General features: G+C 49.4%; 22 protein-coding genes across 22 annotated transcripts; 13 read left to right on the top strand and 9 right to left on the bottom strand.

Moving 5' to 3' along the window:
- Positions 1-10: 10 nt before the first annotated feature.
- HPODL_02369 (uncharacterized protein) lies at positions 11-1,147 on the top strand (the record flags this gene model as incomplete). Its single annotated transcript, XM_014081997.1, has 1 exon — positions 11-1,147. One exon carries the CDS (start codon positions 11-13, stop codon positions 1,145-1,147), a length of 1,137 nt encoding a protein of 378 aa, XP_013937472.1.
- On the bottom strand, positions 1,144-2,067 carry HPODL_02368 (uncharacterized protein; the record flags this gene model as incomplete). Its single annotated transcript, XM_014081996.1, has 1 exon — positions 1,144-2,067. One exon carries the CDS (start codon positions 2,065-2,067, stop codon positions 1,144-1,146), a length of 924 nt encoding a protein of 307 aa, XP_013937471.1.
- Positions 2,068-2,378: 311 nt separating this feature from the next.
- On the bottom strand, positions 2,379-2,834 carry HPODL_02367 (Ubiquitin-40S ribosomal protein S27a; the record flags this gene model as incomplete). The annotated part of the gene is made up of 1 exon (XM_014081995.1): positions 2,379-2,834. One exon carries the CDS (start codon positions 2,832-2,834, stop codon positions 2,379-2,381), a length of 456 nt encoding a protein of 151 aa, XP_013937470.1.
- Positions 2,835-3,047: 213 nt separating this feature from the next.
- HPODL_02366 (uncharacterized protein) lies at positions 3,048-3,485 on the top strand (the record flags this gene model as incomplete). Its single annotated transcript, XM_014081994.1, has 1 exon — positions 3,048-3,485. One exon carries the CDS (start codon positions 3,048-3,050, stop codon positions 3,483-3,485), a length of 438 nt encoding a protein of 145 aa, XP_013937469.1.
- A 6-nt stretch (positions 3,486-3,491) lies between these two features.
- On the bottom strand, positions 3,492-4,769 carry HPODL_02365 (uncharacterized protein; the record flags this gene model as incomplete). The annotated part of the gene is made up of 1 exon (XM_014081993.1): positions 3,492-4,769. The coding sequence occupies one exon, from the start codon at positions 4,767-4,769 to the stop codon at positions 3,492-3,494; it is 1,278 nt and encodes a 425-aa protein (XP_013937468.1).
- An 83-nt stretch (positions 4,770-4,852) lies between these two features.
- On the top strand, positions 4,853-5,356 carry HPODL_02364 (uncharacterized protein; the record flags this gene model as incomplete). Its single annotated transcript, XM_014081992.1, has 1 exon — positions 4,853-5,356. The coding sequence occupies one exon, from the start codon at positions 4,853-4,855 to the stop codon at positions 5,354-5,356; it is 504 nt and encodes a 167-aa protein (XP_013937467.1).
- A 93-nt stretch (positions 5,357-5,449) lies between these two features.
- On the top strand, positions 5,450-6,349 carry HPODL_02363 (Ubiquinone biosynthesis protein COQ4, mitochondrial; the record flags this gene model as incomplete). Its single annotated transcript, XM_014081991.1, has 1 exon — positions 5,450-6,349. One exon carries the CDS (start codon positions 5,450-5,452, stop codon positions 6,347-6,349), a length of 900 nt encoding a protein of 299 aa, XP_013937466.1.
- Positions 6,350-6,391: 42 nt separating this feature from the next.
- Positions 6,392-7,036, bottom strand: HPODL_02362 (Protein UPS2, mitochondrial; the record flags this gene model as incomplete). The annotated part of the gene is made up of 1 exon (XM_014081990.1): positions 6,392-7,036. The coding sequence occupies one exon, from the start codon at positions 7,034-7,036 to the stop codon at positions 6,392-6,394; it is 645 nt and encodes a 214-aa protein (XP_013937465.1).
- Positions 7,037-8,386: 1,350 nt separating this feature from the next.
- Positions 8,387-9,065, top strand: HPODL_02361 (uncharacterized protein; the record flags this gene model as incomplete). Its single annotated transcript, XM_014081989.1, has 2 exons — positions 8,387-8,419; positions 8,460-9,065. 2 exons carry the CDS (start codon positions 8,387-8,389, stop codon positions 9,063-9,065), a joined length of 639 nt encoding a protein of 212 aa, XP_013937464.1.
- A 100-nt stretch (positions 9,066-9,165) lies between these two features.
- Positions 9,166-9,993, bottom strand: HPODL_02360 (uncharacterized protein; the record flags this gene model as incomplete). The annotated part of the gene is made up of 1 exon (XM_014081988.1): positions 9,166-9,993. The coding sequence occupies one exon, from the start codon at positions 9,991-9,993 to the stop codon at positions 9,166-9,168; it is 828 nt and encodes a 275-aa protein (XP_013937463.1).
- Positions 9,994-10,357: 364 nt separating this feature from the next.
- On the top strand, positions 10,358-11,338 carry HPODL_02359 (uncharacterized protein; the record flags this gene model as incomplete). The annotated part of the gene is made up of 1 exon (XM_014081987.1): positions 10,358-11,338. One exon carries the CDS (start codon positions 10,358-10,360, stop codon positions 11,336-11,338), a length of 981 nt encoding a protein of 326 aa, XP_013937462.1.
- A 105-nt stretch (positions 11,339-11,443) lies between these two features.
- Positions 11,444-13,477, top strand: HPODL_02358 (uncharacterized protein; the record flags this gene model as incomplete). Its single annotated transcript, XM_014081986.1, has 1 exon — positions 11,444-13,477. One exon carries the CDS (start codon positions 11,444-11,446, stop codon positions 13,475-13,477), a length of 2,034 nt encoding a protein of 677 aa, XP_013937461.1.
- A 62-nt stretch (positions 13,478-13,539) lies between these two features.
- HPODL_02357 (uncharacterized protein) lies at positions 13,540-14,004 on the top strand (the record flags this gene model as incomplete). The annotated part of the gene is made up of 1 exon (XM_014081985.1): positions 13,540-14,004. One exon carries the CDS (start codon positions 13,540-13,542, stop codon positions 14,002-14,004), a length of 465 nt encoding a protein of 154 aa, XP_013937460.1.
- A 36-nt stretch (positions 14,005-14,040) lies between these two features.
- On the bottom strand, positions 14,041-14,505 carry HPODL_02356 (Membrane anchor subunit of succinate dehydrogenase (Sdh1p, Sdh2p, Sdh3p, Sdh4p); the record flags this gene model as incomplete). The annotated part of the gene is made up of 1 exon (XM_014081984.1): positions 14,041-14,505. The coding sequence occupies one exon, from the start codon at positions 14,503-14,505 to the stop codon at positions 14,041-14,043; it is 465 nt and encodes a 154-aa protein (XP_013937459.1).
- Positions 14,506-14,811: 306 nt separating this feature from the next.
- Positions 14,812-16,764, top strand: HPODL_02355 (Conserved hypothetical membrane protein; the record flags this gene model as incomplete). Its single annotated transcript, XM_014081983.1, has 1 exon — positions 14,812-16,764. The coding sequence occupies one exon, from the start codon at positions 14,812-14,814 to the stop codon at positions 16,762-16,764; it is 1,953 nt and encodes a 650-aa protein (XP_013937458.1).
- On the bottom strand, positions 16,761-17,609 carry HPODL_02354 (uncharacterized protein; the record flags this gene model as incomplete). Its single annotated transcript, XM_014081982.1, has 1 exon — positions 16,761-17,609. The coding sequence occupies one exon, from the start codon at positions 17,607-17,609 to the stop codon at positions 16,761-16,763; it is 849 nt and encodes a 282-aa protein (XP_013937457.1).
- A 67-nt stretch (positions 17,610-17,676) lies between these two features.
- HPODL_02353 (protein kinase) lies at positions 17,677-19,575 on the top strand (the record flags this gene model as incomplete). Its single annotated transcript, XM_014081981.1, has 1 exon — positions 17,677-19,575. The coding sequence occupies one exon, from the start codon at positions 17,677-17,679 to the stop codon at positions 19,573-19,575; it is 1,899 nt and encodes a 632-aa protein (XP_013937456.1).
- A 65-nt stretch (positions 19,576-19,640) lies between these two features.
- HPODL_02352 (D-arabinitol 2-dehydrogenase [ribulose-forming]) lies at positions 19,641-20,465 on the bottom strand (the record flags this gene model as incomplete). Its single annotated transcript, XM_014081980.1, has 1 exon — positions 19,641-20,465. The coding sequence occupies one exon, from the start codon at positions 20,463-20,465 to the stop codon at positions 19,641-19,643; it is 825 nt and encodes a 274-aa protein (XP_013937455.1).
- A 296-nt stretch (positions 20,466-20,761) lies between these two features.
- Positions 20,762-22,255, top strand: HPODL_02351 (flavin-containing monooxygenase; the record flags this gene model as incomplete). The annotated part of the gene is made up of 1 exon (XM_014081979.1): positions 20,762-22,255. One exon carries the CDS (start codon positions 20,762-20,764, stop codon positions 22,253-22,255), a length of 1,494 nt encoding a protein of 497 aa, XP_013937454.1.
- Positions 22,256-22,587: 332 nt separating this feature from the next.
- On the top strand, positions 22,588-24,066 carry HPODL_02350 (uncharacterized protein; the record flags this gene model as incomplete). Its single annotated transcript, XM_014081978.1, has 1 exon — positions 22,588-24,066. The coding sequence occupies one exon, from the start codon at positions 22,588-22,590 to the stop codon at positions 24,064-24,066; it is 1,479 nt and encodes a 492-aa protein (XP_013937453.1).
- A 42-nt stretch (positions 24,067-24,108) lies between these two features.
- Positions 24,109-24,645, bottom strand: HPODL_02349 (uncharacterized protein; the record flags this gene model as incomplete). Its single annotated transcript, XM_014081977.1, has 1 exon — positions 24,109-24,645. One exon carries the CDS (start codon positions 24,643-24,645, stop codon positions 24,109-24,111), a length of 537 nt encoding a protein of 178 aa, XP_013937452.1.
- Positions 24,646-24,886: 241 nt separating this feature from the next.
- HPODL_02348 (Conserved hypothetical membrane protein) lies at positions 24,887-25,537 on the top strand (the record flags this gene model as incomplete). The annotated part of the gene is made up of 1 exon (XM_014081976.1): positions 24,887-25,537. The coding sequence occupies one exon, from the start codon at positions 24,887-24,889 to the stop codon at positions 25,535-25,537; it is 651 nt and encodes a 216-aa protein (XP_013937451.1).
- Positions 25,538-25,549: the final 12 nt, after the last annotated feature.

The raw sequence follows: 25,549 nt of genomic DNA, 5'->3' as shown, positions 1-25,549 counted from the left end.
GTATAAATTCATGAGACTGTTGTTATTTGCGTTATTTGCATGGCTGTGTCACTGCACAGAGCTGGTCAACTTGGTGCTGGAGCTTGAGGACAATCAGGACCAGCGCCAATTTATCGAAAGATACCATCCGTTGCTTTCTGAATCGTACAAATGCTTCGACCTGGGAAAAATAAAGCTGTGCCACGGCGCTTTCAATCTCAACTTCGTCAAGTCCGCGTACTTCGACAAGGCCGTCAAGCGGATCAGTCTGGACCGCACCGTGCAAATCTCCGATGTAGAAGAGTTTGCGCCCAAACACTTGGTGCGCATATCTCAGCTGGGAACTGTCAACCGCCGCCAGCTGATGGACTACACTTACGAGCCCGGCGCAGGGTCCAACGTGAGCGCGTACATCGTCGACACGGGCATCAAGATTGACCATCCAGACTTCAACGCCAGAGCGAGACTGGGCGCCAGTTTGGTCCAGGACAACTTGTACGGCGACCCCAACGGCCATGGCACGGCGGTTGCAGGCATCATTGGCTCCGAGACGTTCGGTGTCAGCAAACAGTGTGTTCTGGTGGACTACCGCGTTTTCAACGAGAGCGGCACGGCCCAGTTGTCGACGGTACTGGAAGCACTGAAGTTGATTCACGACCACGAGACGCCTGGCGTCGTGCTGTTGGCGATGGTCACCGAGCGCAACGAGATCTTCCATTCTGCGCTTTCGCAGCTGGCAGACCGCGGTTTCGCGATAGTCTCTGCCGCGGGAAACTTCAACAGCAGCGCGTGTCTCTATTCCCCAGCAGCGTTCGAGTCAGGGCTCACCGTTGGGTCCATAGAGACACACGGCGACAACCTGGGTTTTTTCACAAACTGGGGAGACTGCGTCGACGTGTTCGGCGACGGCATCAACGTGGCCACGCTGTCGCCGATGGCCGAGCGAGTGACACAAAAATCGGGCACCTCGATGTCCGCCGCCATAGCAGCAGGCCTTGTGGCAACGTATATGTCAATGAACGATACCAGCGTCGAGGCTCTTGCGAAAGTGCGCAACCTGGCAGAATCAGGCAGCATCCCAGCGCACAATTTTTTGTACCGGCCAGGAACGCCGAACCGGATCCTCAACAATTATGGTGGAAAACTGGGCCAGATCCTCAATAGTTAGAATTCCATCTCGGTATCAATCGCACGCCGACGGCAGATCGGACAGCTGTTGTCTGTAAGTAGCCACTGGTCAACACAGTCTTTGTGGAACTCGTGCGCGCACTGTAAACGGCGGCCCTGCTCGCCCATTTCGTAGTCGACCAGACATATCGGACACCTGTCGAGCGTAGTTTGGATGTCGAAGACGGACTCTGTGTGATCGTCCAGAACGGACTGCGAGAGCTTGTTTCCGCGGAATATCCGATAAAGCGAGTCTCTGAAAGTGCTAATCCGCGTGTCGGAATTGTCATCGTGCTGGGCCAGTGTCATGTTGCTGGTGCTGGCCACATAGCTGGCCAGAAGTCCTATAAATATGGCCATGGAGCTGAGAACCGGGTCTGAGGCCGAGTAATGGTGTGCCATCACAATGATCACCCACGATCGATAGTGCTCCGATTGCGCTTGAGGAACATTGAGGCCTACCACCCCGACTATCAGAACAGGCACCAGACGTTCAAATTCGTGCAAAGACGAGTTGTAGCCCAGATGGGAGCTGTTGTCGAATCTGAACGCTCTGAAGAAACTCAATGTGCGGCCGAGCTCCATCTGGTTTCCCAGAGCATGCTGCAAAAGGTCTTCGGTGGTCAGGCTACGAACGAAGCTGGCAAAGTCGGTGTCCATGCTTCCGTCCAAATTGTCCTCCGGATATATTCTTTCGCCCACGTAGTCAACGTTGACGTTTATAAGACGTCTGAGGGTGCTCATGGTGACTGTTTCGAGCAAACTCGACAATGATCTAAATTGAGACGTGAGTAACTCGTTTTGTTCTGGCTCGTCAGGAGACTCCGCCACAGACCCGCTAGACGCGTTGATGTTGGACGAAACGCTGCGCAGCGCGTCCACAGACGACTGGGCCGGCGACAGAAGACTTCTACTCACCATTCGGGTCGGTTCCGATAGTGTTTCAGGGGCCCGCCTTCGTCTCAGCAACCCTGTGAATTTGCGCCATTTGCGTGGGGACGAAACAGCTGTAGAATGCAAGAAACCAGACTTTTGGGACGCACTGGACCGTGTGGTCTGCGCGTCCGAATCGCGGCACGGAGAGCTATTACTCCGCGAAATTTGTTGTCCCATCTTAACCACTTATCTGATTCTGGGGAGAAAATGTTATTACGTAAGGGTGAAATTATTTAACACCGGATGGTAATCAATTAGCCTGCTATATAGACAATCAACCCCTCCACGCAACAGCTCTAGTTCAGCTTGAAGGTGGTGTGGCACTTACCACAGTATTGTCTGTCCTTCATGTTGGCCATGAAGATACCAGCACCACAGGTGGCAGATGGACACTCTCTTCTGGTTCTCTCAACCTTTCCGTCGTCGTCAACAGAGTAGTAGGACAACACAGCAAGCTTGTTCTTTCTGTGCTTGTGCTTGATCTTCTTTGGGGTGGTGTAAACCTTCTTCTTTCTCTTCTTACCACCACCTCTCAGTCTGAGGACCAAGTGCAAGGTGGACTCCTTCTGGATGTTGTAGTCAGAAAGAGTTCTGCCGTCCTCGAGCTGCTTACCAGCGAAGATCAGTCTTTGCTGGTCAGGTGGAATTCCTTCCTTGTCCTGGATCTTGGACTTGACGTTGTCGATGGTGTCGGAAGACTCCACCTCGAGGGTGATAGTCTTACCGGTCAGGGTCTTGACGAAGATTTGCATTGTAGGATTGTCTGCAAGGGATGCTTCTTTCTCACCTACTTGGTTGAAAAAAAAATTATCAGTTGAATTTTTTTTATTTTGGTCTTCCCAGCCCGTACTTGTATCACGTGACTCTGCCCACCCACCAGAGTAGGATACGGCCCTTATTTTCTGTTGACAAACAGAAAGTATAACCCCTTTTTTTAGTTTTCCGTCAATTGAATACTTTTCTGCATGGTGGCCGTCTCGAGAGTTAACTCGGTCGTCACCTCGATCGCCTTCAGCAATGATGACGACCTTCAGAGTTTCTACACAGCTCTAGATGACTCCAACAATGACTCCATGTTGGATATAGTCACAGACACCACGATTGCCGACGTTGGATCTGTGAGCGCAGAAGAGGAGTCCCTGGTTGAAGATGTTGATCTGCTATCCCGCAATATGGTAGTTCTTAAGAAAGCACCAGAGACCTCGGATGAGACACTCAGGGTCAACAGACAGTTGCTGAAGGATGAATTGCGGGTCACAGGGCTCATCAATACGTTGATTAGCAGTTATCCGCCCAGTTTGGAAGTTTCTGAGGACATTGAAGAGCCTCCTCGTAAACGTCTTGAAATTGTGTGGAGCCGGCTCCGCAGGTTGATAAGAAAACTTTTCAGACGTCGCCATTAATACGCATCACATTTCCTTCAGTTCTGGAAAAACATTTATGAGCAGCAAATCGAGTATGTTCCACATTAAGGACTTGTTGATGGTCTTGTGTTCAAAGGAGCCTAGAAAGGACTCTGTATCGAGGTAAGGATGGAAGAACACCTTGTCCATGGCAATTTTGGCATTCAGCTTGATTTCTTCGAGTTCTTGTGTGGTTTGGGGCACGTATCTAGGCGTTGTGTTGAAGTACTCATCCGTTGGGAACATAATATGGCGCAAAGCCCGTACTGCACTGGATATCGTCTCGCTAGTGAGCAATCTGTTGTAAATCAAGTTATTAAGAACGTTACTGCATAGGTGATTGAATTTTTTGGATTTCTGGAGCAATGCCGCTGTCGTCGTGACAACCACATGTGCTAGTGGATATCTGTTGCTGAAATGGACCAATCTGTTTATGAATGGGAACACAGCGTATTGCGTTACCAAGGTTTGGGGAGCCGGCTTGGAGGAGAAGACAGAGGTGCAATATGCTACTATATGGCCCACCTGACGGCTTCCGGCAGATAATTGCTCGAAAAAGGGCCTCTTCGTCTTCGGACGCCTGCTTGAAGCTTCGCTGACGGCCTTGATCATGTTCCAGAGCATGAAGTTGTCTGTGAGGTTCTCCACAACGTTTCGCAGAATGAGGTCTCCGAAAATAGTTTCTGCAAACATTCGGCTCAAGTTGGACTCTGCCTCCTCGTTCGGTAGCATCATTTTCATCAGCTTTTTGACCAAGACTTGCATATATTGCCGCTCGCGCTCAGGGGTGTCTAATTGGATAGCAAAGTGACCGTTCAGAGATAGATAGTTGGCAATCAACTCGTTTTCGTCCTGGATGCTAAATTTTGTTCCTACTCGTGTCTTGGCTTCTCTCAGTGCTTCCATGTGTTTACCGAGTACCACGAATAGGTCGTCTAGCAACAATTGGCTCCAGTCAATTCTTAAACACCTCTGCTGGAGATCTCTAGTCAAATGAGCGATCAGTGCAACTATTTCATTTAGGAACTCCCCGTTCTCATCAAACGCAACATTCTTGTACCACCCGAGCACAAACTGGCGTAGGAAGAGCCCCACCAACGCGTGAAGCTCGTTGTCTACTGTAGAAGACGACGTGAAGGCAGGAAGCGACTCCTGCTGCACTCCATACAATTCGGCTATGAGTTTTTGCAAATATTCGGGAGAGTCACGCTGCGGCTGATCGCACAATGGCTTAGTGTCGTCCTTATCATTTCGCCGTCGCCTATATTTTAGCCGAGAAGACATTGTGGAATTATTCAAAAATAATAATTGTAGATAAATAAATAGGCAGGCTGCGTCAGTAAAAAATAAAACAATCTTTTACCACCATGTCAGACTCAGAGTCACTCAGAGAGCTGGAAGAAGAAATGGACGACTATTTAGGCCGTTACCGCGAGCAGCGGATGGAGGAACTGGCAAGGGAGATAGAGCACGCAAAGCGCGGCGAGGACGCGTACCAAGAGGTTCATGACGAGGGAGAGCTGATGCGCAAAACGGTCTCCACCCAGACCGTGGTAATACTATTTCATAATCCAGAATTCCAGACATGCCAGATAGTGGACAGCGCTCTTAGAGAGATAGCTTCCAGATACTACGATACACAGTTCTACAAGATAAAAGCCACAGAAGCACCGTTTCTCGCTGTTAAGTTGCAAATCAAAGTTCTGCCATGCATTGTGATATATCGTGACGGCAAGGAAATCCAAAGAGTGGTAGGACTCGAAAGTCTCATCGATGGAACAGATATCGGCACTTTCACAACCCAGAGGCTGGAAAAGTATTTTCTCAAGTGCCACGTTATCAAGCCAAGAGTCCTGGACATGAAGCATTGAGGAGCAGGGAACGAAAAACGTGAAACCCAAGGCATTATATTTCTATAAAATATACCAATCCCTTTTTGCATAAATTATTTTCAAGATTTTATCATGCCACTAGTTAAACCCCAGGTGGCGCCTTCGCGCCAGTTCTTCACACTGGCGTTCACGGCCGCATCTCAGCTTTACAAGAGCACGTCTCTAGCGGATCAGCTGGAGCGCGGCGAAATCCACCGAGGTCCAAACCATGACGAACTATTGGCCAGGAAGAAGGCCCCACTGTTTGTCCGGCCTGAGCCCAATTATCCACAGCATGTGCCATTGTACGGGTTTGAAAAAGCTCTGCTATTTGCTGGATCTGCAATTGGCGCCTTTTTTCACCCCGAGAGAAACGAATTCATTGTTGCTCTTGGAGAGTCTACTGCATTCCCATACTTTCTCAAGCAGCTCAAAGTGCAAATGCTGAACGATCCAGTTGGCCGTCAAATTCTCAAAGAACGCCCCTACATAACCTCCGAGTCCTTGAATCTGGCCAAGCTCAAGCAGTATCCGGATAATACACTGGCAAGAGCCTATGTTGACTGGCTTGAGAAGGAAGGGGTGTCCCCAGACACCAGAGAACCTGTCCGATTTATCGATGACGAGGAACTAGCATTCATTTTCCAGAGGTACCGCCAATGCCACGATTTCTACCATGCAATTACAGGACTGCCTATTGTCAGAGAAGGAGAGATTGCATTGAAATTATTTGAATTCCTCAACCTCAAGATCCCGTTTGCAGGATTGGGTGCTCTTTTTGCCCCAATTCCAATCAAAAGAGCCCAGCGAAGCCGCCTGTTCAACATATACTACCCCTGGGCCCTGAAAAACAGTTTCACCTGTAAACCTCTCATCAACGTCTATTGGGAAAAGATTTTGGACCGCGATGTGGACCAACTTAGAAACGAGCTCGGCATAGAGAAACCACCCGACATGAGACAATTAAGAAAAGCTAAAATCACTACGTTATAATAATTCGAATCGTTTATATGCTATGCATGCGCTCTATCAATTCTAATTTCTGTATCCGAATACTTTCGCCAAAGCCCCGGTTTTCTCGTTGACTCCTGACATGACATCGTTTGTTTTTTCGTTAACCTCATCAAGTAAAATCTGCGTTTTATCGGCAAGTCCGTGCCACTGTTCCTCCAAATTTTTCAAGACTGAATCAAATCCAAGCTTTCCTTTGCGCGCGTTCTGGCCAAACCGCTCAACCGACCAGTCCTCCAACTTGTCACAAAGCTGGCGCAAAGAGGCAAAGGCAGTGATCTCGGCCACCTGGTCAAACCGCGTACGCGTGACCGGAGACACAGGGTCTGGCCTGTAAACCACCGTCTCGTAGACTCTCAAAAGCTTGCACATGGTTAGGTTGCAAGACCGCATGGTCAGGGTCCGCTGGTTCCGGTCAATCACCGACACCTCCCTCACATACGACTTGTCTTGTCCGCCAACAAGAAACATCAGCCAGCGTGGAATAGGTTGTTTGCATGTGATAAGGCGTTCTGTGGTCAAAGTGCCCTTGTCCGGATCAAATTCCCGACGAAGAACATCAACGCCCACGACATGAGTACTCAGCTCGTTTGGGTACTTGCACCAGTTGGCAGCGCTTACATAATCCCACGAGTAGTTGTAAAATTGCGTCGAATTGAACACCTTCATGACGATATCAAGAGACTGGCGAGCGAGTTAAATACCTCTTTTGAAATAAAAATTTTTGGTGGCGGTGAAAACCGGAACGGTCTAAAAAAAGAAAAGCCGTATCGGTGTATCGGTAGTGTCATTTTTTACTCTCGGATTCTCTGCTTACGTCAGCGAGCCGATAACGTACTCCTGGAATCTGGTATCCGTCTCGGTAAAATGCTGACGCAACGGAAGCGTACTTAAGCCGCGAGGCCGTAGCCACTGGCGCAGCCAATTTGCAATCAAATTTCCCGAATTGAACGGATTCAGACACACATCTTTCAAGAAGAAATGACCGTCTACTTTGTCTGTCGCAAAAAACTCTCTGGTGGTAATGCCTGTCAAACCAAAGCACAAATGGGTAAATAACAGTGATGCGGGAAACAGAATGCACAGCCCGGCGTATATGAGTAAAAAGAGGCTCATTGGGGTGTCAGCTATATTCTGCCGTGAGATTCTATAAGCTGTCTGTGCGCATACAAATGCACAGAGCAGCACAGTAAATGTTAGGAAGCATAGAAAATGCCAGTAATTCCTCTGTCCTATGCAATTGGCCAGAAAAGGACAGTGGTGGTCCATATTCAGGACGCAAGCATTACACATGGAACAATGCGACGAACGTACAGGTCTCCAAATGTAGCATGTTGTACAGTATTTTAGCTCCACCTTTGATTTTGGTCCATCCACAAGTTGATTGTTAATGTACTCGGTGGGCAGCCCATTGCGGACAACGTTATCCACCAGATGAACATTCCGCGGAAGTAATCCTGGGTCGTGAAAGGCTGCCCGAATAAGACACGAGGCTGACAGGCACCAAAGGTAGCAGAAAATAAAAATGATAGCGGGTGAAATATGAGTCCATGTGTATCTCGCCTCAAAGATAATATACAGCGGCAAGGATACAATGTGAAGTACTATGGTGGTAATGAATGAGACATATTCATTTAAGTCAACAAGTCTCAGACCGCGCAATCTGCCTCCAAAGAGAAAATATTGAGATTCAGTATAGGCTTGGTAATTGTAGACTGGATCCTCCGGCGATGTCCAGGTGACACACCAATTGGAAAACAGCGCTCTTTTCAGCCGAGACCCGACTGGCTTGAGCTCAGCAGCCTCCCAAATTTTACTTTTGCTGAAGGTCATCGCCGTTCATCTGGTGGCGTAAATTGTCTTTATTTATTTATATTATTTATTTATTTATAACCTACAATATTTTTTTTTAGCGTGTTTGGTCCCTGGTGTGCGCGAATTTACGGCCGGCCAGAGGGGGGCAGCCTGCTGCAGCAGATTTTCCGCCGCTCTTTTTATTTCCACCACGATAACCGAAAAATGACTGACGAGGTCAAAAGTGCTAAAGATGCGGTAGGTGCACGCATGAAATAACGCGTTTCTAACAAAATAGCTTGTGTCTGCTCTCGTGGAGCTGTCCAAGGCAGCCAGTGATGCGTCGAAAGCCACGTTCCTGTTCTTCAACGCGTTGGAAAACAACAACACTGACCGGTCGTTGTTCGAAGACCTGATGGTTCCTATCGTGGGGCACGACTCGGTCCCTATGCTTGCGAACATGGGACACCACGACAAAAAGGAGGACAAGAAGAAGAAAAGGGCCCCTAAGGACCCTAATGCTCCAAAGAAGCCTTTAACTTCGTTCTTTTTGTACTCAAACGCCATGAGAGATATTATCGTCAAGGAGAGAATGCTCTCGGGCGAAAGCAGCCTATCACAACCTGAGATCGCTCAGGAGACTTCCAGGAGGTGGAAGGAGCTCAGTGAAAGCGAGAAAGCCAAATGGAAGGAGCTGTATGAAGAGCAGAAAGCCATGTATGAGGAGGAAAACAAGAAGTACCTTCTGGCAAAGGAAACCGGCGCTGCATATACTGCTCCTAAGAAACCAGAGACTGCTCCCACTCCATCGAGCCTGAAGAAGAGCGACCACGAGAAGAAAAAGGAGAAGAAGAAGAAGAAGAAGGAAAAGCAGCAACAACAGCAACTCCTTATGAGCGAATAGACTGACGAACTTGTGACCAAATTCTGATAAATCGCGGTTCTCTGCCTGTTTTTGTCGCTTTGTTATATTAGTTTTCTGTGTAAGAGTAGAATCAATTTCTTCAGCTTGACTTTTCCAGCTTGATGCTTGCAAACTCGTCAGGGTGGCTGCTCTTTTTATGTTCGTACAATGCTGGATAACTTGAGTAGATCTCATCGTTCAAGCATGCGTCACATTTGTAGAGTCCAAGGCTGGTGATTGTGTATTTGAGTGGCTTTTTCGTTGTCGTCGAAGTTGTTTCGCTTGTAGGGTCCGAACTATTGGAAGAGTTCGCCTCATTTGAACTCGGCGATTCAATGGCTTGGTCGAATTTCCTTTTTGATGGTTTAGTCAGCTTCGTAGGTTGAGGAGTAGACTCTTTAGAGTCACTAGGCGACAGCGTTTCAGTCTCGACGTTGGGCTTCAGTGGGCGCAGATGTCCCTTTCTATCCTTATTTAGCGTCTTGTTAGCCAGCATCAGCTGTTCTCGAGGAACCTTGAACCTTTGTGCCAACTGGTTGAGCGATACTTCTGGCCATGGCTTCACCACAACATTTCTTTTCGCTGGTTTGTCCATGATCTCCGACTCGGATAAAGCCGGCGTCGAGTAGAGGGGTGTGAATCCGATAGGTATGCTATCGTCTGAAGGGGTTCTGGACACTTTTTCGACAACAAGACTTTCCTTTTTAGGGTCTGGAACTGGTGGTTCTGACAGATCCTCCCCGTTCAAGAGTCTATCCAAGTTCTCGTATTTTTCAAGTTTCTCGTTCAGCTTATCAACCTGGCCCTGAAGCGAGAATACAGCAAGTAACAGCTTGGAAATAACCTCCTTTTGATTCAGCGAAGAAACGAAATCTGGATCCTTGAGTTTTTCTGGGTCGTTGATTTTCAGCGATTTCAGAAAGGACATGGCAAAAATGTACAGCTGTGACTTCAGAGCAAGTTTTCAAGCAAGATGGGCGTTATTGGAGCGAAGTTGTGTTAGCCAGCAACAATATATCAGTGCTTCAGAAAAAAAGGGGATACCAAATATATAAAAAGGAGGTTTAAATTTTATGGTCGCAGAAAAAGAGTAAGGGACGTGAGTGAGGGTATTAAAAATGGAAGCACTGGACAAGCTGAACCATTTGGGCCGTCTCAATCTCAGCATCTCCATAGTGTTTGGAATCACCTATCCAAGGAGCAGATTTGCGAGTAATGAGACTCAGCCGTGACCATCATCCATTCCGGTCGATCGACCCAGTAAAAAGTTTCGACAAAATTTTTAACAAAGCATGTTTGGACGACTACTGAGGCCTTCCGCCAGACACTTTTCGTGCGTGCGGCCGACGCTGAACGCCTCATCAGCTCTGGAAGCTATTGATAATAGAATCAAAAAGTTACAGAAGGAAGCCCAGCTGAGTCCCGAAGACAACTCGTTGCTTGACAGACCGGAACTTTGGCAAGGTCTGCCAGACCAAAAAGTCCTAGAGTTGTACCAGCAGAGAAAGATTAATCTCGGAAAGCACTACCGGCGTAACAAAGATGAATTCACCGCTTTAATTGCTGCCTCCTCAGATATCCATACGGCAGAGATGGCTGCACACGCGTACACTGCTGAGGAAGGAGATATGTTCAGAAACCAGCTCAACTACCAGTCGAAGATGTATCACAACAGAGGTAACTTCATGGCCGATGAGATTGAAGAGGATGAATACGATGAATACCCAACAGACGTCCAGGAAGTGGTCGAAAACTTTAGAGACCACCTGGAGTTCAACAGAGTGGCCGCATACGAGCTGCCACTCCTTACCAAATACAGAAAGGAGTACGTGCCGCCGAAGAAGGGAGAGAAGCCGGTCACCTACCGTTACACCAAGTACTTTGGCGAGAGCCATCCTGCTGAGCGCAAGGTGTCGGTGTCGGTGAAGGTGTCGGAGCTTGCCCTAACTCGGGAGCAACAACACAAGTTCAAGCTGCTGGCCGGTGTCAGATACGACCATGTGAGGGACATTTTCAAGATGTCCAGTGACAAATACTTGGAGCCGGCCCAGAACGCCTCGTTTTTGTCCGAGGTGATGGACGACTTGATCGCCGAGACCAAAAGAGATGCTCACAAGTATGCCGACGTTCCGCTCGACAAGAGACACACGAAGGCGAAGTACAAAAAGAAACAGCATCGCAAGAAACGTGTTTACGAGTTCCCGAAGGAGTGGGAGCGTCCAATTGTGCCGGAGTCCAAACAGGTCGACTGGCAGCAGATGCTCACCGAGTAATGTACATAGACACCAGATATATTTTTCAGTCACATCCGTACACCGCGTTCTGACCACCGTGAGCTTTGAGAAAAAAATAAAACAAGGTCGAGTGATACACTGAGCATGCCTCCACGCAAAGCGAATCGTCGCAAGGGCAAGAACATTTTGGGCAAGGGAAAGTCGACTCCCGTGCCGACAGGGGCCGTGGTGATGGGCTTGCCGTCAGAAACGCTGCAGGCAGTCCTTACCGAGCTCAATCTGAGTTACGACTCAAGTCTCGGCTTGCTCCAAGGTGACAGCATGTTTTCGACCCCGTCAGAAGCCAAGCTGACAGCATTGAAGAAGCTGCTGGAAAAACTGATTGGAGAGCTTGAATCTGGAGTGGAAACCGACAAACGGTTGATAGCGTCGATCGACTCAGAAATTTCCTTGCTCGACCGAGAAGATAACCAAAAGACGGCTGCAGTCAAGGAGGAAGCATCGGAGCCCGTTGTTCCTCCTGGTGTGGAGATCAAGCAGGAAAATGATGAAGAGGACGAGGACAGTGCTATACAGATGCCCAAGAGAAAACGGCAGAGAATTATCATCACTGCTAACGGAGAGCGCAAGGAGATTACTCCGGACTCACGTGACGAGGGGGCCGACGCTGCTTCTGAGCCGCCTCTTGTTGCGAGCGAGGACGACGAGGATGCATTGCCGGTTGGATCCGTTACGGTGAAGAAGGAGAGGCCGATACTCAAGATTACCCAGAAGAAACCAGACGACGAGGACAAGCTGGAGGACGGAGAGGTGATTCCGTCTGTCTATATTGGCAAAGAGAAGCCTGACTTCAAGATCGACGAGCTCTTGGAATCTGCCAGAGATAAGCTGGAATTATACGACGAGCAGAAAGCACACGAGAAGTATGGCGATGGAGAGGAGTTCCTCAGGCATAAGTATGCTGTTGCGGACTTCCCGCACGACGACCTGAAGGACCTGCTACCGGGTGAAATCCCGATGACCGATTTTTCCACTGCAAAGCCCAACAACAACCAGATCGCGTTTACCTCGTTCCAGGCATATGTGGAACCGTTTTTCAGACCATTTACGGAGGAAGATATCCGTTTGTTGCGAACGAAATGCAATTTAAGCAGCAATCTGCCCCGTGACTACGACGACCAGAAGACCCCGTATCACATCCCGCGGCTGGGCCCGCACTACGCTGACGTGTGGTACGAGGAAGACCTGCGCAATGGCCTGATCAAGAACCCTGACGGCATGGGGTTCAGTCTACGCAAACAGCTGGAAATGAACATGTTGAGTCTGGTCGAGCCAAAGGCGTCTTCGGACAGTTTGAGCAGCGATGTATTGGAGACAGAGGATGTCTCGTGTGGTCCGCTGACCTCGAGGCTTCTATCGGCTCTCATCAAAGATACGCCGGACAAAGACAGTGGAGATGACAGCCTTGCGGGCAGTCCTGCTGCAGATGAGAACGGCGGCGACAGCGGTGCTGGAGACACGCTATCTTCGTCGGCTTTGGCAGACCAGCAAGGGTGGAAGTCGTCTATTATCAAGACAGATTACAAGACTCTTGAAGAGCGTTTGAAGCGGGAATTAAGATACATTGGAGTGTACATGAATGTGGAGCAGACGCTAAACGAGCCTGGTTTCGAGCAGGATTGGGTCCAAAATAGAGAAGATGACGAGATTTCCACCGAGCTGCGCCATTTGCAGAAGGAACTCAAAGCTGTCCAGGCGCGCAACATCAAACGCAAGAAAAAGATCATCCCGATAGTGGAGGAGCAGATTGCCTGGCAGGAGTACATGTCTATTTTAGAGGATTTGGATAAACAGGTGGAGCAGCACTACAGGAGAAGAATCAACGTTGCACCGAAAAAGGCCAAGAAACGAGGTCCAAATGCTGGTGGCAATGCTGCCAAAGAAAAGGAGGAATTGACCAACCAGCAGCTGGTTAGCAACTCGTCTTTCATGAGTCTTTTGGAGAAACGCAACAAGTGGATCTCGCGTATTGGACCGCTATTCAAATCACAGAAAGAAATGAGAAGAATGCCTAGTGAGAGCGTCTTTAAGGACGTCAACATGGTGGAAAATGAGGAGGAGGAGGAAGGAGAAGAAATCGCGGAAGATGATGTGTTGGACCAGATGGATCTGGAGTAGTTACGCGAGCGGTACGAATAATGCAAGTAATGAAAAATAATTGAATGTAAATTATTTATTTAATGTACTCTCTTTTGTTCAACGAATATGGTAAAATATGGAGAGAATCCCCGACTCCTGTGAACGAGCTATTTGCATTTGGGACAATTGCGGACTACAAAGCGAACAAGCAGCTGATTGGACCGCTGGACGAAAACCAATTGCTGAAGTTGCGCCAACTGACGCTGATGTCGGTCGTCAAGCAGGGACTGCTGACGTTCGACCAAGTATCCATGCTTTTGGACTTAAACTACAATGACTTAGTCAAAACCCTGGCCGTGCTGGCTCGCAGTCCGCTTTTAGAGCTCGAAATTGACGAACTGGCCCAGACGGTCAAATTCATAAGAGCTAGTTCTAGAGACATATGGGTGCAGGGAGATCCCTCGCCTTCCTTCACCAAACCGATCACAATAGAGTTGCTTCAAAAGGAGTTGAACTACGGCAACGACGCAAGCACTTCCAAGCTCAAACGACGTTTAGAAAGTTGATTTCGAATGCATTATATATAAATATCCACGGGCTTCTCAGGCCTTCCAAAGCTTCTTCACAACACCCACTAATCCTTCCTTTTCGGTTTTCTCGATAATGTAGACGCCATATCCTGCAATCAGAGTTCCAAACCCTAGCAAGCCAATGGCAGCTTTGTGCCAGATACCGTAAACCCTTAATGGAATATAGTCAATGATACAGCTCTCAAATCCGACATAGCAGTGGTAAAGGAGCAAAGTTCCCATAATAGAGTCGACAAGCGGATAAGAAGTTCCCGTCACAAAAGGAGTCATGATTAACGGAGCCATGCCAATAGCAACAACTCTCTCGCTTGTCCAGTGGAGCGATCCGTGCAACTTGTGTGGGGGTGGAGGAACGTAGGCGTCATTCACGGTTCCCACAATATTTCCAGGAGGCTGTGGGATGGTCTTGATGAAGCCGCGGACGGCGAGGGGTCTGAAGGCAGTAGAAGGTTTTGCGCGTAATCCAACTTTCAGCATGGTGTGTTTCTCAACTTTTGTCCGGGGATGAGGAAATATATAAGGGTGTTACGAGCCCTGATGGTGATGACAAAATTAAGGCCTGTGATTGCTTGCAATTCGGAGGACGATCGGAAATGTTGTTTTTGGTCTCAACTGCGGCCCAAAGTTGGAGGTAAGCGCCGTGTTATGGCTGCTGATCATATTGTCGACCACTTGTGCGAGCATGTTGCGACGGATATTGACAGCATCTTATCCGTGCACACCCTTGCACCCGACTAGGACATCGCACACTTGACACCGATATATTTTTCTTTGTTTAATTGCATGGCTAAAGGAAGCGTTACTGACGAGAACGGCATACCTTACAATTACCTGATAGTTATAGACGCCGGGTCAAAAGGGTCACGTGCCTACGTGTACTACTGGCTTTCCTCGCAGTACCTACTTGCCAATAACATTTTGCGCGTGCCTGACGATCATGTTAAGCTGCTAAAAAGGATCGAGCTAGATCCGTCCGATCTTCCTCAGGTTCAGACAGGCAGTAAATGGCACAAGAAAATCCATCCAGGTATTAGCGTGTTTCATGAGAACTCTGCCCATATAGGACCAAAATACCTCAATTACCTTCTCAAGAAGGTTTACGACATAATTCCCATTGAGCAGCATTATCGAACGCCCATATTTCTCCATGCTACTGCTGGCATGAGGCTTCTAAAACCCAACGAGCAGCAGGAGATTCTGGACAATGTGTGTTCGTATCTGCAACAAGAAACCAATTTCTACCTCCCAGACTGCGCGAGCCATATAAATATTATTGACGGTGATGTCGAAGGACTTTTCGGTTGGATTGCCCTCAATTATCTGACCGGTACCTTAGCCGTCAACAGGAGCTCTGCAGGCCTACTGGACATGGGCGGCGCATCCACACAAATCTCGTTTGAGCCTAACGAGAAAGAGACGAAAGAGCATTACAATCAATTAATTAATTTAAAGCTGGCCACGATGGGCCAAGAGGTCACGAATTTGAGATATAACGTCTACTCGGACTCATTTCTCGGATATGGTCTTTCGCAAATGCGGCTAAAGTATTTGCGCGGTCTTGAACGCAAGCGGGAGGACGGGAAGGAGTACGTGGAAGACCCATGTCTTGCTGCAAAGAGACACCAGACCGTGCAACTCGACGGCATGGAGATTGAGGTGAAAGGAACAGGAAATTATGAACAATGCAATGAGAACGTCTACCAACTAATAGCCAACAAATGTGGGGACAAACAAGAGGTATCGAGCTGTCTGCTGAGCAACACAAACCCGGACTTTAATTTGAATTCTGATAATTTTTATGGAGTCTCCGGATACTGGGACACTGTTTCCAAGCTGCTCAACTACAACGACAAAGAAGAGAATTATGGAAAGATTTACGCATACGACAAAATGGTGCAGGAAACGGAGAAAATATGTTCTTTGAACTGGAACCAGCTAAAAGAGTACAAAGACCTTGGAAAATCAGAGCTTGAGGAGCTGTGTTTCAAAAGCACGTATTTAATGAACCTCCTCCACAACGGGTTTGGCTTAAACCGTACGCGATCGCATTTCACCGTCAATGACAACGTTAACGGGTCGGCATTTACGTGGACACTGGGGCGGGCCGTGCTTTATGCTAGCGATGAAAGTCTGATTGAGGTGCAAAACTATGTCCATAATTACGTGGACGACGGCAAACGCGACAAGGTGGGGTACTCCCGCAACTCTGCTCCTGGAGTGTTTGTTCGTGGCTCAGAGGTGGACGGGGTGCCTCTGCGTCCTGTTTATGAGATTTTCGACTCATATCAAGAGCCAGGCTTCCTCCGAGACCTCAAACAAGGAGAAGATTACGAAAACGACGACGTTGTTGAGGAAATCGACCATAAATCGATTTTTAAAGCGCACTCGTGGATAGTTGTGTTGATAGTGTTGGTTGGCTTGATTTTCGTCATTGCGAACAAATCGCGTGTGCTACGTCTCATTAACGAAATCGTGCTGTTTGTTTCGTCATTGGTGAGAAAATACATACATGGTCGCGCAGGCGGCATCCACTGGCCATATGTGACGCGGGGACGGTACAAGCGAGCAAGGTCGATGGACCTGGGTGCCAGCGAGGTGGAACTCAGCGAAATGGATATTGCAGAGCCGGAAGACTCCGAGTTCGATCTGGGCGTGGAGGACGACGATATTTTGAGCGGATACGAGGACTTCGACCTTTCGGAGGACAGCGACGATGGCATAGAGCGCGCCGTCTAGCTTTCAAGATGCCAGCTGCGCAGATCTGACCGGTAGTCTGACTCCTGCAGGGGTCCATGGCCGGTTTTCTTGCGCGTGGTGTAATCGTGTTGCACGGTGTCGATGTACGGGACGCCGAACTCGTTCCGTTTCCAGCCGTTTCCGTTGTGCTGCGTGATATCCCTAACGCACTCGATAGGCGTGTATTCGTCGTAATTGACACCGTTGAACTGCCAGCTGAACTTGAACGTTTTGTTGATGATGTCGTTAAGAATCATCTCGGAGTCGTTTTTGTGCTTCTCCGGATCCGGGAACTCCTTCTTGGAATCCTCAATCGAGTCTTTTAGACCCGTGTATATCTGCTGTGTGCTTCTTTTTGGGACATTATAATGATAATCTTGGGCACTGTCGAGATGTTTCATGTATACTGACAAGCGCAGAATCGCGTTTGTCTTTGAGTCTTTGAGGAGATAGCGTAGATTTTTAGGCTCGCGGTCGTTGGCATATTCCGTCAAATTGAGCTCAAGAGTGCCAAGCTTATTTTTCTTGCTAGTATGCGTATCGTGAATGAAAAACGTAATGTATAGCCATTTATCGGAGAGCGTAAAGGATTCCTTTGGATTGGCATAGAGCTTCAGTTTGGCCCGGATTAGCTCGTTGTTGAACACAGACTTGTGGTTTTCAACCGGACGCTCCGCCGATTGAACTGCGTGTCTATGATGGTACTGGTGCTTGCCAGTGAGCCGGCTGTTCGAGATTGTCTGGATGTAAAAGCATGACACGTGGTCCAGCTGTGGGATGTTGGACAGCTCTGCAAGCTGCACATTCAATTCAAACTCTATGGCCTTATAATTGAGCTTGAGCATTTAGTTCCCCAACTTTTAATTATCTAATTTAATTCATTTGGCTTTATTTTTTTTTCTGTTTGCCACCATGTCCAACTGGAAGAAGCTGTTTAACAAGTCGCACAAGACTCAACAAGCTTCCAGTGGCTCAAGTCTGAAGACGACCCCCTCCACTGATACAGGAGCATCGCACACAGAGGATGAGTTCCGAGACTCCCGAAAGACGTTGATCAACGACGTCGCGTCGGGCGTTGGAAATCTGAATCTGGACTCACAAACGCCCCAAGTTATCACCAAAGATCTCGGGAGCACCGACCCGGTTCTGGAAAAAGAGGTTTCCGAGCCTGTGAAGCTGCGCCCGGGACTTCTCACGGTCAAGATCTACTCCTCCAAGGACCTGCAGATACCAATTCCACTTAGAATCACAAAACCGATTCTGACCAGATTGGCCAACATGGGCACGAATCTGAACGAGGACGAGCTGATTAGACGTATAGAGGCGCTGAGCGAAACAATGGACGAGATCAAGAACTCAAACATCTCGTACTACCTTCCCTCCACGTTGAGCATAAACTCCGGAGACACCACGAAAAACATGGTCACAAACTACAGTCTGGTCTACGCGGTTGTAGAAATAGAGAACAGCAGTGAACGCATTAACTCCATCGGAAACACCATTAGCAATACGAAATTCAATAGTGTCACCACTTTCGATGTGACGTCACCAAACACGGCCATTTTGAGTGTCCAGGTGTATGTCCGGGTGCCGGGATCTCTCCTGGAGTCAGAAAGACAGGAAGACTGCTTGCTGGGGTCATTCCAGTATCCTATTAGCTCGTCTGCTCTACAACAGGAGGCATCTCAAATACGTATTCTGAACCACGAGTGGAAAAAACTGCGCAACCCCTACACAGACCAGGACCTACCCGGAGCGGTCAGTATCACGCTGGACTTTAAGCCACTGTCGATGTCCTCTAAGAAGAGTCTGTCGATCGACGACTTTGACCTCCTCAAGGTGATCGGTAAGGGCTCGTTCGGAAAGGTGATGCAGGTCAGAAAGAAAGACACAGGCAAGATTTACGCTTTAAAATCGATTAGAAAATCCCACATTGTGAACAAGATGGAGGTGACGCACACTCTGGCCGAGAAATTTGTTCTAAGCAGAGTCACCTCACCCTTTATCGTTCCGCTGAAATTCGCGTTCCAGTCTGCAGAAAAATTGTACCTGGTGCTATCGTTCATTAACGGCGGAGAATTGTTCTACCATTTGCAGAAGGCGAGACGATTCCCACTGATCCGCGCAAAGTTCTACATTTGCGAGCTGCTTTCGGCCGTGGAAAATCTGCATTCTATGAACATCATCTACAGAGACTTGAAGCCAGAAAATATTCTGCTCGACTACCAGGGCCACATTGCTCTCTGCGATTTTGGTCTGTGCAAAATCAACATGCAGCTTGACCAAAAAACAAACACCTTCTGCGGAACTCCAGAGTACCTTGCTCCCGAGCTGCTCATGGGCAAGGGGTACACCAGGGTCGTGGACTTCTGGACTTTGGGTGTTCTATTATACGAAATGCTCACCAGCTTGCCTCCATTCTATGACGAAGACGTCAACACCATGTACAGAAAGATCCTGAACGACCCGCTCGTGTTCCCGGCCGAGTTCGACCCCGACACTAAAGACCTGATCACTAGACTTCTCAACAGAGACCCGAAAAAGAGACTCGGCTACCACGGCGTGGAGGAGATCAAAAACCATCAATTCTTCAAGGACATCGACTGGTACAAGCTCAGCCACAAGGGTTACATTCCCCCATTCAAGCCGCAAGTGCAAGACTCGGCAGATGTGAGCAACATCTCGTCAGAGTTCACGGACGAGCGTCCGATGGATTCCGTGGTGGACGATTTCTTGAGTGAAAGCGTTCAGAAACAGTTTGGGGGATGGACCTACGTTGGCAGCAGCTTCAATCCAGAAAATTACGCGTAAATCGAAAATCAACCGAATACATTCTATCCCATATTAATTAAGTTTACTCGATGCGAGGAACCAGTTTACCAGCAAGTGAAACCACCGTCAACAGTAATGTTTGCTCCCGTCGTGTATGAAGAAGCGGAGTTGGAGAGCAAGTAGAGAACCGTGCCGGTGAATTCCTTAGCTTCCGAAAGACGGCCCATTGGGGTCAGCGAAAGCCATCTCTGGTACATTTCGTTATTACCGTTAATAACGTTCTTTGTGAGCGGTGTAAGGATGTATCCTGGCGACAAAGTATTCACTCTGATGCTGTATTTGGCCCATTCGGCGGCGAGAGACTTGACCATGTGAATCACACCGGCTTTGGACATGTTGTAGGCGACTTGCGGTTGTGGGTCGTTGACGATTTCTCCGGACATGGATCCGATCATCACGATAGAGCCTCCCTTGATGTTGTTGTCGATAAGTGGCTTGGCGAATGCTTGTGCAACGTACAAGGCGCCCAAAAGGTTGACCTTGAGAAGCTTTTCGGCGTTCTTAGCTGGGTATTGCTCGGCTGGGAAATTCTCGCAATAACCAGCGGTGTTGACGAGATGTAGCGGGTACTTTCCGAAGTCAGCGTATATTTGAGCAAAGACCTCGTTCACGTGCTCAGCGTCGCTAATGTCGCAAACGTACGAGTGCATCTTTGGCACGAGGTCTTCCTTGATCTTGAGTTCCTCAACGCAGAATTTGAAGAGCTCTGCTTGAGTTTCCTTTGTTCTTTCCAAGTTCATATCGAGCAGGGCAAGTTCGGAGCCATAAGCAAGAAGGCCCTTGATGATGGCGTTGGACAGTCCACCGGAAGCACCGGTGACGACTGTGAGTTCGTTGTCTAGTCTGAAGGTTGGGACGATGTCAGCCATGTTTTGTGGATTGTATGGAGCTCAGGAGGAGGGAAAAGGCTGGCTTTTATACTCTGAGGAGTGCAGAAGTCTCTCACACATATTTTTAGGTTAGGAAATCCGTTTGTGGGGGTGTCACGGAAAAAGAAAGAGAGTTCTGCCACCCCGAAGCTGCCCGCTGGAACAAGTAAAAAAACCGTGGAACTCCGTCTGCGGAATTCCGCCTAATGACCTATTGTCTGGTGCTCCAGAAGTTTCTTTTTGCAACCGTTTGATTCGTCCTCGCACATCTCTGCACCTGTTGCTTCTTTCTTTTCATGACAAGCCTCAACATAGGATTGGTCAAGTCCATCGCAGTTATAGGAGGCGGGCCTTGTGGTGCAGCTGCAATCAAGGCGCTTTTAAAAGAATCGGCCTTCGATTGTGTGCGCGGGTACGAGAGGCGGGCAGGCTCTGGCGGGCTCTGGAACTACCACGACTCTCATGCCGGGCCAGAGCCTGTCGCAGGCCCGTCCCTCGATCCGCACAGCCCAGATCTCGTCAAGCCCTGCAAGCTGGGCGCAAACCAGTACGTCTGGCCCAGCGCCATCTACGAGCTGCTCGATACAAACGTGCCCCGTCAGATCATGGAGTACAGTGGCTTCCCGTTCCCGAAAGACACACCGCTATTTCCTACCAAACAGCAGGTGCTGGACTATTTTAAGGAGTACGCCAAGGACGCAGAGCCTCACATCAGTTTCAACACAAACGTCGTTTCTGTGAGGTACCGGCCCAACGAGGAAAAAAAATGGCAGGTTACACATCGTCCCGTCTGCGACGAGACGCAAGGTGGACTAAAATATTCGGCCGCGTTTCCTGACCAAACCGACCATTTCGACGCCGTGCTGGTCGCCTCAGGCCACTACGAGCTGCCGTACGTACCGGAGAAGAAAGGACTTGCCGAATGGACGTCCAAATATCCCGGATCTGTGTCGCACTCAAAACACTTCAGACACCCGCGACAGTTTGCGGACGTCCCAGGGAACCTACTGATTGTGGGCAATTCCGCGTCGGCACTGGACCTTGCGTACCAGACAGCAATAATATTGCAGCGCAACGTTTACAAGAGCGCCAGATCGCAGGCAATGCTCCCTGGCGGAAGCAGCGATTACATCAAAACCGTGCCGGACATCGACCGTTTCGAGCCAGAAACAAAGTCGGTCAGGTTCACCGATGGGTCAGTGCTCGAGAACGTCGGCCACGTCCTGTTCGCCACCGGATTCCTAAGACATTACCCGTTCCTCGACGAGATCAACAAAACGTCCACCCCAGTAGTCACCGACGGCCTCAGACTCCATGGCTTATATAAGCAATGTGTCAGCTACAATTTCCCCGGGCTCGCCTTCATCGCCACACCAAGGTACATTCTACCCACCAGAGTGGGGGAGGCACAGGCGATCTGGCTGTCCAAGATTTTCCAGGGCAAGCTGGCATTACCCAGCATCGAAGAGATGAAGGCTGACGAGGAGAACACCGTCAAGTTGCGTGGCGACTCGCCCAAGTTCCATAATCTGATGTATCCCGACGACGTTCATTATGCACATGAGCTGAACCAGCACGTGTATTCAACGCCTGACTGGCAGAACGGGCTGGTTCCCTGTGAATGGAGCCACGAGGATATTTTGTACCGTGCGTCGGCCGTGAAGATGAAGGAGGCGTATCTCAAATACCGCGAGCTGACCAATGGCAAACGCGCGACGAGCATTGAGGAGCTACAGCAGGCAGTCGACTTTAAGTTTGAGGACGTGGACTGGACAGAGTTCAAGCTGTGATTTGCGCAGGGTCCTTGCTGCGTTCTCGAAAGGTTCCACCGCTCGGTTCGGCAGCTGGCGAGGTTTCCGGTCTTTGCAATCTGGATTTGACGTGCAACTTCATTCGCTGTAGATCTTATCTATAGAATTCACGGTCGTGGGCCGCAGACTTTTCAGTAGCGGTTTTTCCAATGGCTTTCCATTATCCTAAAGTAGAAAAAAATTGCACATCTGTCATCTACGTTTGCGGTTCGACAAGAACTAATTTTCGATAAGATAATGCAGTCCGTCTATCACAGACTCGTAGGGTCCTTCCATATATAACGCGTGTCTCGCTCCCGGTGCGAGCCAGAATGGGAGGATACGCAAACTCGGGGCTCGGCTCGGCCCAGCTGCTCATGGCAGCCAAGCGCGACTCGCTCGAAACCCTCGCCGAAGACACGTCCACCTACGTGGCAGCAGACATGGGCTACGTGATGTTCTGTACCGTGGGAGTCATGATTCTCACGCCAGGCATTGGCCTGTTCTACGGCGGTTTACTCAAGAAGAAAAACATCATCCAGATGCTGTTCCAGTCTTACATGGTGACCTGCACCATCACAATCCAATGGTTCTTGTTTGGCTATTCGCTCGCGGTCTCAGTTTCTCCGTCACACGTGTGCGGTAACTTTTCGCTCGGGGCGCTCGCTAAACTCGGCGCCGGACCGTTCATCGAGGGCGGCACCATCCCTTCGATCATCTACTTTACGTTTTCTGTGTTTTTCCCGATTGCCACCGTGCAAATCTTTGTCGGGGCCATTGCTGAACGTGCCAGAATTGTTCCCTCGCTCGTGGTCGGGTTCCTTTGGTGCACAGTCTGTTACTGCCCGTTCGCATATTCCACATGGTCGACCAACGGCTGGCTGTATAACCTGGGCGCACTCGACTTCGCCGGCGGCGGCCCTGTCCACATAGCCTCGGGCGTCTCGTCGCTCGCATTCTCGTACTTTATCGGCAAGCGCAAGTATTGGAAAAACCCGTCCACCAACAAGGACTACAAGCCTCAGAACATGGTGGCCACCTTTATCGGCGTGTCCATCATCTGGTGCACGTGGCTGTGCTTCAACTCGGGTACCTTGCTTGCCGTCAACACGAGAACCGGCTACATCATGGCTAACACGCAGATCGCCGCATCGGTGGCCAGTTTCGTGTTTACCTTGGTCGACTTCATGTTCGAGCGTAAGTGGAGTCTGGCAGCCGCATGCGAAGGCGCCGTTGTCGGACTCGTCAACATCACCCCGAGCTGCGGCTTCTACACCCCGTACTGGTCGTTTATCACGTCTGCCTTCGTTGCTGCGTGCTGCCGCCTGCTGTACAACGTTAACGAGTGGCTGGGCATCGACGACACCACGCGCTCGTTCGTCGTGCACGGAATTGGCGGCATTCTCGGATCGATGTGTCTGGGAGTGTTTGCCTCGCCGTACGTGGCCGGTTTGGACGGAGTGACCGAAATTCCCGGCGGATGGATTTACCACCACTGGAAGCAGATGGGCTACCAGTTTGCTGGCTGGATCAGCATCACCGTGTGGAGTTTCGTGGCCACCTACGCAATCTGCTTCCTTGTGGACAAAATCCCCGGCTGCAAGCTCAAGGGCATCGAGGAGGCCGAGGAAATGGGCATGGACTTCTACGAGATGGCCGAGTACGACGGCGGGCTGGAAGAATACGTTAGGGACAGAAAGGACTCCGGCGTGTCGTACAATGGCGGAACAGGCGTGGTCGGCACGGGCACCTCGAGCGAGGTCCACGAAAACAAGCTTGCGCACCACCACGTCAAATCTGTCGAGGTGTAGTATCATAAACAGATTCATTCAATCATTATATCGTTTACCTCGTTACACGGGGACGCTTTTCATGTCAACCTCCACGTAAGGATTTTCAGGGTTGCACATCACGTCCAGATCCACCTTCCAGTGTCTGTTGTACTTGTCGGTCTCCTCGCCGTAACCGTGGTCCGAGTAGTCATGCAGATGGAACAGAATGCTTCCGTCCGGCCTGTGCTCGACAACTGCCTTCTCGAAGTTGTAGTTTACACCCGTGTAATAATTGATCTCCGAGAGCAAGTGTCTCTTGATGTGGTGGCCCAGGTGTCTAACAAACTTGCGCGAGCGCGAGTTCATGGTGGGTTTGATCTTCTCCGGGTTGTCGTGGATGCTGTGGAGAACAAATGGGGGCAGGTAGTTCACCTTGAGGTGGAAATAGTCGAACTCATTATCCCAGGTCTCGTCCTTGAGATACTGCTCAAAGGCTACAATGTCGTCGAATTTTCTAAGTGGGGGTTCCTCCAAGGAGTTTCTCCTGGAGGTGACTGGAGAGAGATGCTCCAGATGGGTTGGCTCGGTTTGGGAGTAGGAAGAGTACTTTTTCGTCATTATCGTGTCTGCCCACTGGGCCAGCAACGCCCGGATTTATACTGGGAATTGTGGTCCCATTTCCGATGTGGGGCCATGCTGAAACGTAAATACTGCCCAGCGTACATGACTAGGCTGCTCTAGTGACCACAATATTTCCTAAAAAATACAGTCTCTTTTCTCTCGCATGCAATCCTCCCCACATGAATCTGCTGCGCGGCACATGGCAATTTTTGGAAGCTTTTTTTTTAATAATTTACAGATGTCATCTATCGGCAGTAAGCTCTCGCTGAGTCTCAGTTATGTGGTGATAACGCTTGGCAGTCTCGCACTGCGCCAGCTGTTCACACTACAACTCCCCCCAGAACTCCAAGAGGGTGGCCATGCCCAGTTCCTCACCAACATTGCTCTTTACGTGACCATCTTCTATTTCTCGCTCAATGCTGTGTACCAGCTTTTCGAGATCAGAAAGTTGGCCTACACACGCCAGTTTGTCAATGCCATGGCGATCTCGCTGGAGTTCATCGTCACATACGTTTACTGGGGCCTTAGACTTATCAACAGAGACCTGATCATGAAAGGACCTGGGATCCCGCTCTCGATCGATCTCACCATCCATGCCCTGCCCTTTGCGTCTCTCGTGATCGACTATTTCTGTTTCATGGACCCGTGGACAATATCTAAAAAAGAGGCGCTCCTTACCACGTCGCTCATGGCAGCCGCCTACTGGTGGCATCTCAAACGGCTCATTTCTGCCGAGGGCCACTATCCATACCCATTTCTAGACGTGGATGACTGGCTGCGTGCCGTCATCTTTGCTGTAGTGTCTTTCCTCGCGTTCGCTGCGTTCTGTCTGTTTAAGCAGCTTAGACAGCCTAATGCCAATGCTCCGAAAGTGCTCAAGGCCAATTGAATCTATACAGAT

The sequence above is a fragment of the Ogataea parapolymorpha genome, chromosome I, assembly GCF_000187245.1.
Source record: "Ogataea parapolymorpha DL-1 chromosome I, whole genome shotgun sequence".
Classification (NCBI taxonomy): Eukaryota; Fungi; Ascomycota; class Pichiomycetes; order Pichiales; family Pichiaceae; genus Ogataea; species Ogataea parapolymorpha.
Note: the sequence above shows the minus strand (reverse complement) of the source record. Positions and strands in the feature narration are given on the sequence as shown.